Consider the following 16,003-nt stretch of genomic DNA (forward strand, 5'->3'; position numbering starts at 1 on the left):
TATTAAATAGGTTAGGGACAGGATGGTATAAATAGCAGGACTTCAAAGGAGACTATTAAATAGTGGTGACAGAACAGAGGAATGGGATTGACAATAGAGAGCAAAAAGTATGCCTTTCTCTCTTTCTTTATAGGTTGGAAGTAGTGAGAATAGTGCTCACCATTGCAAAAATGAAGTGTCTTTAGGAGAAATTAATTTGAGGATGAGAGAAGTAAATAGAAGTGAGATAGAAGTGATAAAAGGATAAAGAGAAGTACAGTAAAGCAAAAGTTCTAGAAGACATAGTGAAAAGAGTTAGTAAAAGTGTTCTCAGAACTAGACAGGGCCTAGGAAGAGAAAGTTGAGGCAGGGACTAGAGTGGTTAGGGGAAAGAAGGCAGGATGCAATAGTTTGCTCTTTTATTCAGGAATTTAAGATTTGAAGAGACATGCTTAACACATGATTACTGAACCATTCATAAAATGGTTACTGCTTTATATTTTTGTTTTAAATGATATTTTCATTCTGTAATTTTAGTTTTCTTACTTCCTGAAACAACTTCTAATGCTTCTGGTTACATTTGCTAAGCTTATGACAACCAAATATGTCTTAGGAACACATGATCTTCCTTTAATAGAGCTATGATTGGTAATACTTACGTGATAGTTTTTGTATCTCCTACATCAAATAATGTAGTCCTATGCTCATAGCACACTCTCAATAAATATTTTGTTATTGTATTTATTGTTGAATAAATTATATTTAATTCTTTTGTAGTTTCAAAGAGCCTCCCTTCCTCCTTGGAGTACTGCGATCAAATGTAAAGTTGCAACAAGCAGAAAAATTATTTGAAAACCAGCTTATTGGTCCAGAGTCCATAGCAAATATTGGTGGTAAGCATGTAAAACCTTTAAACTCATCCATGACCTTTTAATTATTCTGATTTTCTTATTTTGCTGAGAAATATTTTAATTCAAATTTTATTTTTTGGGGAGGGGAGTCTATTTTGTGTCAATCCCAAATCTTATTGGCATCCTAACTTCCCAAGGAGAAATCTGATTGCTTATTAGCTTTAGAATATTTATATAATTAGTTAGACAATTTGTTTTCAGTTTTTAGCCTAGTCTATTAAAGTACAAAGACATTTTTTAATAATAACTGATTTGAAGGTGACCTGCAATGGGTATCTTTCTCTCTCCCAACCTCCTTCTCTCCTTCTCTACTTCGCTTCTTCCCTCCCTCCCTCTCTGTCTCTGTTTCTGTGTCCCTGTCTCTGTCTTTGTCTGTTTGTCTGTCTTTTTCATTTCACTGAAATACAAGAAAATAAAAAAATATTGGTGGTCAAGTTAGGAAAGTTTAATTTATTTGCAAAACTGAAAGAATAACTGTTGTTTAACTCCAGTTTGCCTTCCTCTTAATTCATTTTGTTACAATGAAGAAACAGTAACCAGTTAGGTATTAATTGTCTTTGGTAGGACTTCTTTGCTTAATTTAGAAAGATTCCCTTAAAAGCAGCCTAGTTTTAGATTTAGACAAATTGCACAAGAATTTAGCTAAGCAAAATTGGTTTTACCTCAGTGGTGATAAACTAGAGGTCGGTGATCATAGTGTAGTTTAGATTCTATTTCAGGTATCTATAAGCAAGTTATCTGTTGAGCACATAAAGTGGGAATTATGAAAAGGAATAAATAATGGATCAATAAAAAGGAGGTATCCGACAGCAATGCAAAGAGTCATGAACAGTTTGTATTGCTTAATATATAATGTATATATATAATATATAATGTTTATCACTCCCAAAACTTTACTTTTATTATGATTAAAGTAATTAGGCTATTTTTGTGCTTTTCCTTTCCTGATTGAAAACTTTAGATAGTTTCTGTTTCTAAATCTTTTGATCAGAGCTATGCAAAATTTTAGCTGGAGAAAAAATAATTTTAAGATATTGGACTTTTTTTAATGGAAGCACAAAACTATTTGTTAGTGTGGTATTCTTGTAAATTATTAAAGAGAACTTTTAATTTTCTTCTAAAAATTTAGAATTTTAGAAAATTTATTTTGTTTTCATTCTTTGGATAAAAAGTGAATAAAAAACAAAAGCTCAGATGGAAATTGCCCAGCTTTAAAAGTTATTTTTATTATTGTTGTTGCTATTAGTTACTGCTTAACAAATCTCAGTTCTCATATTTTCTTTGAATTTCAATAATCTATTTCCCCTTACTATTACCATTATGTTTGTTTTCCTAATTATTTCCAAGCTACTGTTAAAAAGAGACAGTTAAATTGATTGTGTTTTCTGATATTAGAAATGTAGATTTGGTGATTCACTTGATGATTTTTCTAGTACATGTCTGAGGCAGAGTAGGGAACAAATAAAACCATTTAATGACTGATCATAGAATATTCCATGGAGAGAGGTCACATAAAGTTTCACCAGCTTTTATTTTGGGATGGATGGAGATATTACTATTTGGAAAGATTATTATTAAAAAACTGTTTCAGACTTGTGATTTCATTGGTTGTTCTGTCTACAAACATTTATTAAATACTTATTCTGTTCCAGGCTATTTACAAAGGATATAAAGAAAGACAAAAAATATAGTCTCAACCAGCATTTTATTTTTAATCTTCGAGATAAGAGAGAGCCACCAGACTTTATTAACTAGGGCATATGACATGGTCAGCCTTGTACTTTAGGAAGATCAATTTAACATTGCAATAGAGGATGATTTGGAGTGAGAAGAGACTTAAAGCAAGGAGTCCAGTTGGAGGTCATTGTAATAGTCCAGGTTAGAGATGATGGGGTATATTCAAGTAGTGGTTTTGTGAGTGGAGAGAAGGGGATATATGAGAGATGCCATGAAGGTAAGAATGATAAGATTTGACAACAGATAGTACATGTAAAGAGTTAAGCATGGTATGACAGTGGTGACCTAGTTGATTGGGAGGATGGTAGTACTTTTTAGGAAAATTGGAAAGTGGAGAACATTTTTTGGTGAAAGATAATGAATTATCTTTTGGAAATGTTGAATTTGAGATGTCTATGGGGTATCCATTCCAGTTTGAGATGTTTAAAAAGTGGTTGGTGATAATGTGACTAAAGATCAAGTGAGAAATTAAGATTTAAGAATCACGTGTGTGTGTGTGTGTGTGTGTGTGTGTGTGTGTGTGTGTGTGTGTGTATGTGTGTGTGTATACAGAGAGAGAAAAAGAGGGGGAGGGAGAGAGAGAATAATTGAATCCATGGGAGCTGATGAGGTGAGGTAGGTTGTCAAATGAGATAATAAAAAAGATAATAGAAAAGAGTCCTCTAATAACAGTACTCTCTTAGCATGGATTGGGATGAAAAGAAGCACTCCCAAATTATTGAACAGTTAACAAAAGGAAAGGCCTAGACTTTGTGCAGCTTGGATTTTTTAATTTATTATTATTTTTTTTAATACCCTTATGTGACTATGGAGTTTTGGCCAATCTGATCTCAAGGACAGTTTTGTCTCCATTTAGGGAAAATAATCCCTATTGGTAAAAAGAGGAGGAAGAATCTGTAGAGAAGAATCTGCATCAGAGGAATGCTGTTAAATATTAATCCTATCACAAGAGCCTAGTTAGAGCTTTGAGAAGACACTTAAGGTTGGTAGCCATAACCAGGACAAAGATGTAGTACAGGAGATTGAGGAGTTGTCAGACAAGTAGGGCAACTAGGAGAGGGCAGTGTTAGGAAAAGCTAGAAAACAAAGAATATGCAGGGGGAGATGGTGAATAACCATGCCAAATATACAAAGAAGTCAAGAAACGTAAAGCTTTGAGAAAAAGAAATTAGATTTATCATTTAAGTGCTGATTGGTAACTTAGGAGAGAACAGTTCCAGTTAAATGATTAGGTCAGAGCTAGGTTGCTTGCAATTTAGAATCTAGAAAGAGGCGAGGAAGTGGAATGAGATATAAGATAATAGTGAGGATGTTAGAATCAATAAAAATACAAATTATTTTTCTTAAAAGATGGGAAATTCATGGACATATTTATAGAAAGCCCAAAAGAATCCAATAAATAGGCAATAACTGAAGATTTAAGAGAATGGGGATGATAATGATCGCAATCTGCTAGAGGAGACAGGAAGGGAAGGGATCAAAGATGCATATTGAAGGATTTTTCTTAGCAAGGAGAAGGGTATATTAATGACTAAATTAGTAATATGTAATTTAATATTGATACTGATATTTTATATGGAAAGAAATTTCTACTAATTATTCTATGGCATTTGGTCAACATTAATAAAAAAACATTGATGCAAGAAAGTTCTTTGGGTTCAGACTTTTAGACTATAGGCAGATGTTAAATGGGAACATTTTGCAGTGCAGCCCTTTGTTTCTTTAAGTATGCCATACTACTACTTTCCTTCTGTTCTGGTTTGCCTAGAAATAATAATTAACAATAACAATAATGCTATTTATAAAGCACTTTTAAGATTTTCAAAGCACTTTAAATGTTATCTCATTTGATTTTCACAACAACCCTGTGAGGTAAGTGCTGTTATTATTCCTATTTTACAGATGAGGAAATTGAAGGTGACAAAGTTTAAATGATTTGTCTGGGGTCACAGCTAGTAAGTGTCTGAGGAAGGATTTGAACTAGATTTTCCTGATGCCATATAAAGTGCTCTATCTACCTTGCTTTTCAGATTTTTTAGAAATAAATAGGAAATCATATTTTTAAGTTAACCTAATTTAGAAATCAGTCTTCTAAAAAGAAACAGAGACTTTTACAGTGTTACATGATGGATTTTCACTCTGTGTGTATGTGTATAAGTATATATATATACATACTATATGTGTGTATACTGTATATGCATGTGTGTGTTTACACACACACACACACACACACACACACACACACACTTATACACATATATACCAAATGAATTATGTTAGGTATCCTTTGTTCTCTTTCAGTTCTAAATCTATGATGATATTGTTGGGTTCAAAGGAGACCCCAAAAGGTTGGGCTTCCAATGCAGTGTCACATGTCCCAAAAGAATTTTTAGGCCTGGACTCATCTCCAAGTCAAGGGACAAAGTTTATTATAATTGTAATGCCAATTAAAGCAGGCTAAGTACAAAAAAAATTTAGCAAAGAACCAGGAGCAAGAAGATAAAATTATAGGAAAAAGTTAGAGAGACCAGGGCTTCATCACTGATATGCTAATTTTATGGCTTACAGTAGATTTGAGGAGTGATCTGGTATACACCTCATTATTATCTCAGAAATTTTATTATCACTGACCAATAGATTATTATCTGATAACCAGTAATATTTGTAGAACTATAGCTCTCCCAAGGCAAGGAGACCTTAGGGTTATCCTATGGATCCTCTAGGAGCTAAGGGAAGAAATATATCATTTTAAACTACAACACTTCCAAGGCCAGATGACCTTAGGGTTATTGATACATCTCCCCTAGAAGGTGCACCTTATCAATATGAATAAAGAATACCCCACCTTATATTTGCTTGACTGACATTTAGTTCAGCAAACATTTCTTAAATACATTTTTGTCTAAGGTCCTTTTACTAAGTATGTAGATAGAAAGATGAACAATGTAATAGTCCCTATCATAAAGAAGCTTATAATCTAACAGGATATAATACATATACAGAAAGATATACACATACATATATAAGTACAAATACACAAACAAGTGTAACCCAAGGTGTGTTTTGATAAGGGAATGTGAGAGATCTAAATAAAATACTTTTCAGAAAATTTGAGTGAGATCAGTGCCACCTGTGGGAATCAGAAAAGGCTTAATGGTTTTGGCCTTGAAAACAGAGAATGGTTTCACCAGGTAGATAAGGAAGAGGAATGTGTTCCAGGCATAGAAAAAATTATAGATGTAATTTTAAATAGGTAATATCCAAACATATTGATTGGATCTCTAATGGAGGATTTATCAACCACGCAAACATTATATGTGAACATTATATGCCAAGCATTATTTTAAGCTCTGGGAATGCAAATAAAGGCAAAAGATAGCCTTTATCCTCCAGTTATTGATAAGTGAATTGGGGAGACAAGAAGCAAACAAAACTTTTTAAACAAAAAGCAAACTCTATACCAAATAAATAGGAGATAAATAACCTAAGGAAGGCACTCAAGTTATGAGGGATTGGGGAAGGATTCCTGTAGAAGATGGGATTTTAGTTATGAACTAAAGCAAGCCAGGGAATTAGTTTTGAAGCAGAGAAGAGAGAGTTTGATATAGCCAGAGAAAATGTTCAGAGCTGAGAGATGAAATGATTTGTTCATGCAACAGCCTGGATAGAAAGTGTAAGGTGTAAGAAGACTCTGTGTGGGACAGTAACTCTTACCCAAATTGAAATCAGAGATTCTCAAGGTAAAGGGCAACTTCCCAACAGACAAGGTGTCAGTAGAGAAGTGCAAAAGTGCAAAATGCAAAATATAAGATTATATTGACTCTAACACAGAAGCCCCTCCCCTCCCTACCTTTTCTCCCATTGTCTGGGGGAATCCAGGCTTATATTTTAAACACAGAAATCTATCCCAGAAACATAATAATACTAGTAAATAAACTCTTTACCCATCAAGTACTTAAATGCTAATTAAGAGGTGGTGGTGGTAGTGGGGGAAACCAGAGAAAAATGTTTGCTTATCTAAGAAACATCTGCAGCTTTTAGTTATAGCTCAATTTGTTATTGCAAAGTCTCAAGTCACAATTAAGGCATAGATCAAGATCACATTCCCCTGAGAGGTCTTCACTCAAGTTATCCCATTCAGACCCTCCTCTTTATTAATCTTTGAAGACTTCTCACACCATTTTTTGATACATTTCCTCAACCATCTTATTCTCAGTTTCCTATCCTTCTGAGTCTGATTTGTCTTTTTTCTCTATTGAGGTCCATCCTTGTCTAACTGGACTTGCATCTTCAGGTTGTTCAGTCTTTATCATCTTGAAAGGTGATGTTTGTACTACCTTTGTGATAAGCTATATCACAAAGGGGAGGAAGGCAGGGAATAGTTTGTCTCCATTTAAAGCTATTAGAACGAACCAAAAAACATGTTTTTAGTATGGTTCCTTGGTCCCACCCTCTAAAGGTAAGCCAGTCAGAAATCCAAGTTATGTCAGACTCCTGAGATTCATTCTCTGTGGAAATTCCAGTCATGTTAAATTTCCCCTATAAAACCTACTTGTAGGCCATCCCATGGCTGTATCTTCCTTTGGGTCAGCCCACCACAGCATTCTGCCTTGTGGTGTCTTTTCCCTCCCCCACCATGCCATATGATATCTCCCCTAATGCCACTATGCGTTCCAACCCCACCTGTCGTCCTTTTAGCTAACTAATTCTTTTAGGGTGCTAAGTCCTTTTTAGAATTTAGCCTGTCAGCTGAGGGTATGCCCTAACCTCATGGGGTGCTCCCTTTCTACTGGGAAATTGTGAGTTCCATTGAGGAACTTATCTTTCATATGCTTTCCCAACTCTATTTCATATTTACCATTCCCGATGTCTATTCTATCCCTTCATTTTGTCTGTAAATTATTCCCCCAAATCTACCTTTTGCCAAAGAGAATGACCATTGTGAATTCTTCACGTGACCAAACCCCAACTTTTGGTGCCTGCCATCACCTGGTGACATACCATAGATCATATCAGTGAGGACCAGATCTGACTGGGACATAGGCCAATTTTCTGATGTCTTTGGCAATTTTCATCGCTACCTGTCCATTATCATCAATTTTCACATATCAAAAATTTAATGTCCCACAAACTCTGCCTTCTTCAGCCAACAAATATAATACCAATCTATGCTGGAGTACTGCTTCTCTAGTCTGAGTGGTCTGATCTGCTAACAAATCCAATGCTTTTGTTGTCTGGTTAGTAATTATTTCAACCATGGCCTGGAGTCTAATGAGCCTATTCAGCATACAAATTAGGATTCTGTACCTCTAACTTCCATCTGGGACCATCTATCCTCCCAAACTGTTTATGTCCCCAGTAATTAGAGTAGGCAATTCTTCACAAATAAAGATGCCTATCAGGAAAGTCAGCAACAACAGAAATGCTAAAAGAAACAGACAGACATATGCATCTAGCAACAGATAGATGACTAGACCAAATACTCGCTTATCTATTTAATTAGGATGTAATGACTATATATTTTCAAATAGGAAACTGCAAGATCTTACATATTTTAATTGTGCTCATAGCTTCTACTGAATACTTCCCCTTATAGAAATTTACTTTCAGAGGAAAAAGCAGGGACATGATTATAATAGCATCAAAACTAGTCCTTCAGGCCTCATTCTGAGAGCACATAACAGGATAAAGCATCCTTAGCTAATTGTATGCAATAACAATTCCACCTTATAGCTACACTCAGAAATAATCAGGTGGCTTCTTATTCAAAAGAACACTACTGGGAAACTGATTTAAAAGGATCCCCCTTTAAGTGGAGGCCAAAGTTGTCCTTCCAACTCTTGTCCAGATACTTACCTCCACCTGTAACAATTCAGGATCACATTCCTCTGAGAAGCTTGTGGCATATTCTTTTCAGATAGTATATTACTAGTTTGATGATCAGACAATCATATCGGAATTCAAAACTCCAAATACTGTCAGCTATAGTTCCAAGAGATTTTATCTCAAATAGCAAGTCTCATTAAATAAATCTTCAGGTGAATTTAGCTTTCAAGGATCACATATCCTAAATAAATATTGACTATAATTTTATATTGAAAACAATAAGAGATTTATCCTAGCAAGTTCACAGCTTATCTTCATATCTAAGTAGATGGGTTTTAAATTCAACATTACACAAGTCATTTTTCTTTTTAGATGCTCAATAACCAATCTGTATCAAAACATGTTTAGGTGTTAAACATGTTCAAAGGGACAAAAATATAGATCATTGTTCTTAGAATCTCCTAACTACTTTAAATGGGAACAACTTTAAAATGAGTTAATACAACCTATTAAAACTCACATAGAGTATAGAATATATTATCCTAATTTCACATTTTAAAGAACCTTTTCAGAATTAATACTAATAATTTCTTCATCCTAAAAAATGTTAATTCAACTTCCAATCCAGGAGTCTCTTTAAACTTTTCTGGAAATATAAATGACAGGTACAACACCGATATTGTTAAAATTCCTCTAATCACAATTAATCGTCCTTCCCGCTAAAACATTCCTAATTGCAAAGTCAATTTTAGAGGTTATAAATTGTCCTTAACAGTCCATTCTTGAGGTTCCTCCACAGGTCCCTTAAGTCTGATGTTCAGCCTCCAAACTGCAGTCTTAGTCATCTGTAAGGTCTGATAAGGTCCTTTCCACTCTGCTTCTTCCAGGACTTAGTAAGCACCCAGTCTCCTGGAATGGCAAACTCCAATGTTGTTTTCTGGGCTAGCAACCCTTGCTTCCTAAGGGTTAAAAAGACTGAGAACACTGCCAGTATATAATTCCTTAAAATTTTATCCTTTATTTCCGAAGAGAATGATCTTTCCCTTTTTCTTCCTAAATAAAATAAACCAATCTCATATGGAGAAAGTTCCAGATCACTTCTGGGAACAGTTCTAATTCTATAACAAAACAATAAGCAAATATTTGGTCCACGGCAATTTAGTCTCTAACATCAATTTAGTTATCCATTTCTTAAAAATCTGATTCATTCTTTCTACTTTCCCTGATGAGGACAGTGCCCATTGTATGAAATTGCTACTCAGTTTGCAGTCCCTTTCATTATTTCTTATAAAATCTTAGAAGTAAAATATGTTCCTTTATCAGAATCAATAGTCTCTACTAATCTATACTTAGATACAATTTGTTCCAATGTTATTACACTAACCCCTCTTAAAACAGCAGAGCTCAGGGGAAAGCGTCTAGCCATCCTATAGAATGGTCTGGTCGGTCTCAGTTTCCTCACTGGTGTCATTTCATTAAAACCTAGCTTGAATATTTTGGAGCCAGGCTCTCTCCCCCTCAATATCGTCTTATTTATCTTTAGACATATTACACACTTTTCAGATACAATTTGTTTTGCAATTACTCATAACTCTATATGCCAGATTTTCTTGCTTTTAATTATTTGTTAAAGGGAGCAAGGTAAACCTTAAGATTCAGAATATAGGTAATATCTAAATAACTTTGGACCAAATTTAAACAAAATCTATACTACTTATCCAGAATGTTAAAGCCCAGGTCATACAATTTTTACAAACTACCCAATATACAAATTAGAAAGCAACATGGTCTAATTGGGAGATACAAATATGTGACCTTTTTAGGTAGGTTTCCAGAGAACCAAAAATTTTTAATTTAAAATCAAATCAAATACAGATTAAATTTTTTAGTAGCAATACTTCAATATTAATGTACACATATTTCTAAAATCTTATACCAGAATAAACAAGTTCACAATTTTTGCATGTATTAGTTAATAGTAATTATCTCATACAATTTCAGAATCAGAATTGCAATTTAAACTCACACAGCCCCAAAAATTAAGGTGGCAGAAAACTGTCCTTTCAGGTCCACCTACAGAGCTTTAAGAAATTGACAGTCTTTAGGGCCCTGGGGGAGAGATTCAGAGAAATTTGGACCTAGATGTCCAGCTGGTGATCTGTGGCCCAGTGACTAACCTGCCCTCAGTGCCAGAAATGCTGGGGATCCATGTCAAAGATGTTGGGGTACCAGCGCAAACCCCAGAAGAATCCAGGCCAGTTAGGGACACCAGCCTAGCCAGAACAGATTCCACAAGGTTCTCGCAAGGGAGATTAGAAAATCCCAGAGAGAGTAGGGTTTTTTTTCCCCCTCTTTGCAGTTTTTCTATAAGCCTATGTATGGTTCAGTTTCTCAGAAGGTTTTTTAGTCATGTAAATTAGGCCTACTTAAAAATACAGTACACTAACTCAAGTTAGCTGACTGAGAGATGGTGCCAAGCAACTTAAAACAGCCTCAAAACCCCCAGAATCTGCTGAAATGTTTTAGCAGTTCTTCTGCAGGTCCAAATTGGGCAGTTCTGGGTTCATAGAAATGTCAGATATTTTTTTTTCTTTTTCTTTTTTTTGATGTGGCAGTTAAAAACTTTCCCTGTCTCAGAACTAGTCCTTCCTTTCTCTAGCTAAAAACTATTTGCATAAGTCCAATTATGTACAAAACAAGCATTTTTCAAGGGAAGGTTTTTTTTTTTTTTAACTTTTTATTGACAGAACCCATGCCAGGGTAATTTTTTACAGCATTATCCCTTGCACTCACTTCTGTTCCGATTTTTCCCCTCCCTCCTTCTACCCCCTCCCCCAGATGGCAAGCAGTCCTTTACATGTTGAAAAGGTTACAGTATATCCTAGATACAATATATATGTGCAGAACCGAACAGTTCTCTTGTTGCACAGGGAGAATTGGATTCAGAAGGTATAAATAACCTGGGAAGAAAAACAAGAATGAAAGCAGTTTATATTCATTTCCTAGAACACTAGGAACACTAGTGTTCTTTCTTTGGGTGTAGCTGCTTCTGTCCATCTCAAGGGAAGTTTTGGAGCCAGAGTCATTGGAGCAGGCTGACTGGTTTTGAAAGCTCCTTTGAATTTATACCCAGCCCTGGGGGATCAACTGTTCCTCTGAGTAGAGCACCTGCCCAAACAAAACAATAGTATTTAATTCCTATACATTGTGGTAGCTCCTCCCAATTTTTCCTAAAAGGCTATCTTCCCAGGACACTAGATAGGTTTTTAGAGCCAGCTCCCTTAGATTGTTCCTTTCCCAAGATTCACAGTATTTTATCCTTTTTGCTGGAAATCTCATCCAATCTTATCAAAGGAAAATGGGAGAACCTTATGGACCTGAAGTTCTTAGGATTTCCCTATATCAAAGGGAAATGCAAACCTAAATTCTCTCAATCCCAGTCACTCAGGTGGCTCACCAATTCTTGGCAAGGAGAAAGTCATCTTACAGACTTGAACCATTTAGAGTCTATTCTCTTCTCCCCAGTTTCTTGCCCTTCCTGGGCTGTGCACTTATTTGACTGATTACAAACTTTTCTCAGCTAGTTTGTTTCCTGAACTGAATTAATCCTCTATCTTTGCTAGTCCACTTCTGGTTTTGCTTCGGGAATTTACCTGATTGGAGCAGCTTTTAGGGGAAATATAGCAGTGAGGTCTCCTGACTTGAGAGTGCCCTTAAAATGATTCTAAAGTAAAATAAGTAAAATTCTAAGTAAAATAAAAAAGCCATAAGGCTTTATAATCAGAGATCTTGAGGTGATCCGACCTTAGAGTTCTGTTGTTCTAATAATCTGTCAGTAATTCTAAAGTCTTTTGGCCTTAGAATAGTCCATAAACATTACTTATTGTCAGATAATCTGTTGGTCAGTGATAACTATGTTCTTGAGATAATTGTGAATAGACTACCCCTCAAACCTACCTGTAAGCTATAAAATTAGCAAATAAATAACATGAAGCTCTGGTCTAACCTGATGTCCTATAAATCAGTCTTTCTTTTGGTTCTTTGCTAATTTCTTTGGGAACTTAACTTACTTCAATTGGCATTACAATTACAATAAATTTTGCCCCTTGACTTGGAGATGGATTTAAGCCTGCAAATTCTTTTGAGACACCTCAAGACATTAGTCTGCGATCCCCAACCTCTTGGGTCTTTCTGAACCTCAAAATTTGGTGTCCCATATAGGGGCAATCTGGCCTCCCCTGCTTTGATTCCCTCATTGTCAAGGTAAGCCCCCAGTTTTTTTCTCCCTCAAACTTATAGGTGGAACAGCCCAAGCAGCTGGGAGAAGGATTGTCTAGGTCATCTTGAGCTCCACACTCAGCAAATTTTCCTTGACTCGGGATTCCCAGACTTGGAAATTTTTGCAGTTTTCAGCAAAGTTCCTAGGGAACCTTCACTATCTTTACACTTTCTCTGGGATGCCAGAGTAGATGCAGTTTTGTAGGATGGCTTTTGGCAAAAAAAGAAGAGGTATCAAACAGCACAGCCCAGGAAAACATTAAGAATAATTGAGGTGAGTAATAGCAAGTTCAGCTCTCTGTCAACTCCCCTTAATTTGTAAGCTTGCCAGTTTTCTTGAAACCATCAGGTTAAGCAAGTTCATTAGTCCTGAGAAATGAGCTTGTTTAGAATGTATAGTTTTTAAACAAGGAATGTGTTTAATAAGAATCTACATGTTAAATAAAATCTCCTATATGTGAAAGTCCTGATAAACTTTTAAAAATAATTTATCTAGCCCTAAGCTATTATTAATTTGCAATTAGAGATAAAATCTCTTGGGACTATAACTGATAGTTTTTTGAGTTTTAAATTTGATTGCCTGATCATTAAGTCAGTAATCCACCATTCAAGAGAAATGCCCTAAGTTACTCAGAGGGATGCCTTTCTGAACAGTTGTAGGTGGATATCTTAGCTGTACAAGAATTGTGAGGACAACTTTAATCTCTGCCCAAGGTTGGATTCTTCTGACTCAATTTCTCAGTTCTATTTCTTTGTTTCCTACCTGATTATCCCAGAGTTTCTCTATGAGGTGGAATTACTGCATGATCAGCTGTCAAACGGAGCTAAGGATGCTTTATCCTGACATGTATGTGCTCTCAGGCTGAAGCCTGAAAAATTTGTTTTGATGCTGTTATAATCATGTCTCTGCTTTTTCCTCTTATAGCAAATTTCTATAATCAGATCAAATGGTCAGTAGAAGCCATGAGCCCAATGTATCTTAGGGGATACGATGGTTTTCTACCTTAGATCTTTTTATTTTATTTAATAATATTGACAGAATCCATGCCAGGGTAATTTTTTTTACAACATTATCCCTTGCACTCTCTTCTGTTCCGATTTTTCCCCTCCCTCCTTCCACTTCCTCCCCTAGATGACAAGCAGTCCTATATATGTTAGATGTGTTGCAGTATATCCTAGATACAATATATGTTTGCAGAACCGAACTGTTCTCTTCTTGCACAGGGAAAATTGGATTCAGAAGTTAAAAATAACCCGGGAAGAAAAACAAAAATGCAAATAGTTCACATTCGTTTCCCAGTGTTCTTTCTTTGGGTGTAGCTGCTTCTGTCTATCATTTATCAATTGAAATTCAGTTAGGTCTCTTTGTCAAAGAAATCCACTTCCATCAGTATACATCCTCACACAGTATCGTTGTCGAAGTGTATAATGATCTCCTGGTTCTGCTCATTTCACTTAGCATCAGTTCATGTAAGTCTCTCCAAGCCTCTCTGTATTCATCCTGCTGGTCATTTCTTACAGAACAATAATATTCTATAAAATATTCATATACCACAATTTACCCAGCCATTCTCCAACTGATGGGCATCCATTCAATTTCCAGTTTCTAGCCACTACAAACAGGGCTGCCACAAACATTTTTGCACATACAGGTCCCTTTCCCTTCTTTAGTATCTCTTTGGGGTATAAGCTCAGTAGTAGCACTGCTGGATCAAAGGGTATGCACAGTTTGATAACTTTTTGGGCATAATTCCAGATTGCTCTCCAGAATGGTTGGATTCGTTCACAACTCCACCAACAATGCATCAGTGTCCCAGTTTTCCCGCATCCCCTCCAACATTCATCATTATTTTTCCTGTCATCTAGCCAATCTGACAGGTGTTCTACTTTAGATCTTAAAGATGCTTTCTTTTGCATACCGTTACATAAAGACTCACAATTTCTTTTTACCTTTGAAGGAGCAAATCCAGGGGAATGTAACCCCCACTAATTAGCATGGACAATCATGTCCATAACATGGAGGTAGCTCAGGACTTCTGTGACAGTTCCCACCTATTTGGACAGGCACTGGCTATCCAATATGTCAATGATATCTTGATCTGCAGCCCCACCCAAGAAGCTTCTCTGGGTGCAGCTGTAGAAACCCTTCACTTTCTGATTTCCTGGGGTGATAGTTTCTTTGTCTCCAGGCCCACTTTGCCTATCTCTCTGTTCATGAATTAACTCCTACCTCCTTTTTGCTCACAGTAGAGAGGAAGCAATTTGGAAGCAATTTTATCCCTCTCCAAACCTTTCTCAAAGAAACACTTGTATACTTTCCTGGGCATGGCTTGATTTTATACCTAAATTTAGTTATTGCTATGATTCTATTCAAGATCCTGACACAATTTCCTTTTAATGGGTCCCTGACCAGGTCAAGGCTTTTAAGATCCTGAAAGCTAAACCAATCTTTACCTCAGCCTTAACAATATCTAAAACCTTTTATGCTATATATTGATGGAAGGCGCAGCCAGGTTCTAGGGGTTTTGACTCAATTCCTGGGACCCTATACCAGACCCCTTGCTTACTTCTCAAAGAAACTTGGTGTCTTTGGGGTGACCCTTCTGCCTTAGCGTAGTACCTATCAGAACTCTTCTACTTGAGGAAGTCCCTAAGCTCACCCTAGACCAAGTACTGGAGATTCTAACTCCCCACCAGGTTCAGAACCAGAGTTTTAGAATTGGGGAAAGGAATGAGAGTGAACATCTATACTGACTCCAAATATAACTTTCATGTTTTACAAGATCATAGGCTATATGAAAAGAAAGGGGACTTTTGACAACAAAAATAAATAATTTCTCCATTAAATATGCAGGAAAAAATTTACAATTATTTTAAGCTGTCCATGGACCTAAAGACATGTTTATTATGTTTTGTAAAGGATACCAGAAGTTGGATTCACTTCAGGCCAGCAGAAACAGGCTTGCAAATTCTTCCGGATGATTTCAAACACCTTTAGGCCAACTTCTAATCTCAAAAGCCATCCAGTATAAACATTTCTTTGGCCTATAACAAGCTACTTACTTGGGGGGAAAAAAGCTCTCCAATCCCTTGTGAAACCTATTTTCACTGGTCACAAGCTAGGAGAAATAATCAAACAGGGCTGTCAGGTCTGCCCAAGTTGTGTCCAAGTAAATCCTGAAAGGTCTCTTAACCCTCTTTCCCTCCTCCTCCCCATCTTGAAGCTAATCTGGAGGAGGAGCACATACTTAGGGGAGAACTGGCAAATGGAT

At 36.1% G+C, this 16,003-nt stretch overlaps 1 protein-coding gene across 3 annotated transcripts in view; it reads left to right on the forward strand.

The window, feature by feature from the left end:
• APMAP (adipocyte plasma membrane associated protein) overlaps positions 1–16,003 on the forward strand; it is a 56,378-nt gene that overhangs the window by 19,028 nt on the left and 21,347 nt on the right. For all 3 annotated transcript variants that reach the window (XM_051975830.1, XM_051975829.1, XM_051975828.1), the window contains exon 3: positions 757–872. In XM_051975830.1, coding sequence (XP_051831790.1) covers positions 757–872 — 116 coding nt within the window. The remainder of the gene's footprint in view (positions 1–756; positions 873–16,003) is intronic.

Source organism: Antechinus flavipes, chromosome 2, assembly GCF_016432865.1.
Source record: "Antechinus flavipes isolate AdamAnt ecotype Samford, QLD, Australia chromosome 2, AdamAnt_v2, whole genome shotgun sequence".
In the NCBI taxonomy this organism is placed as follows: domain Eukaryota; kingdom Metazoa; phylum Chordata; class Mammalia; order Dasyuromorphia; family Dasyuridae; genus Antechinus; species Antechinus flavipes.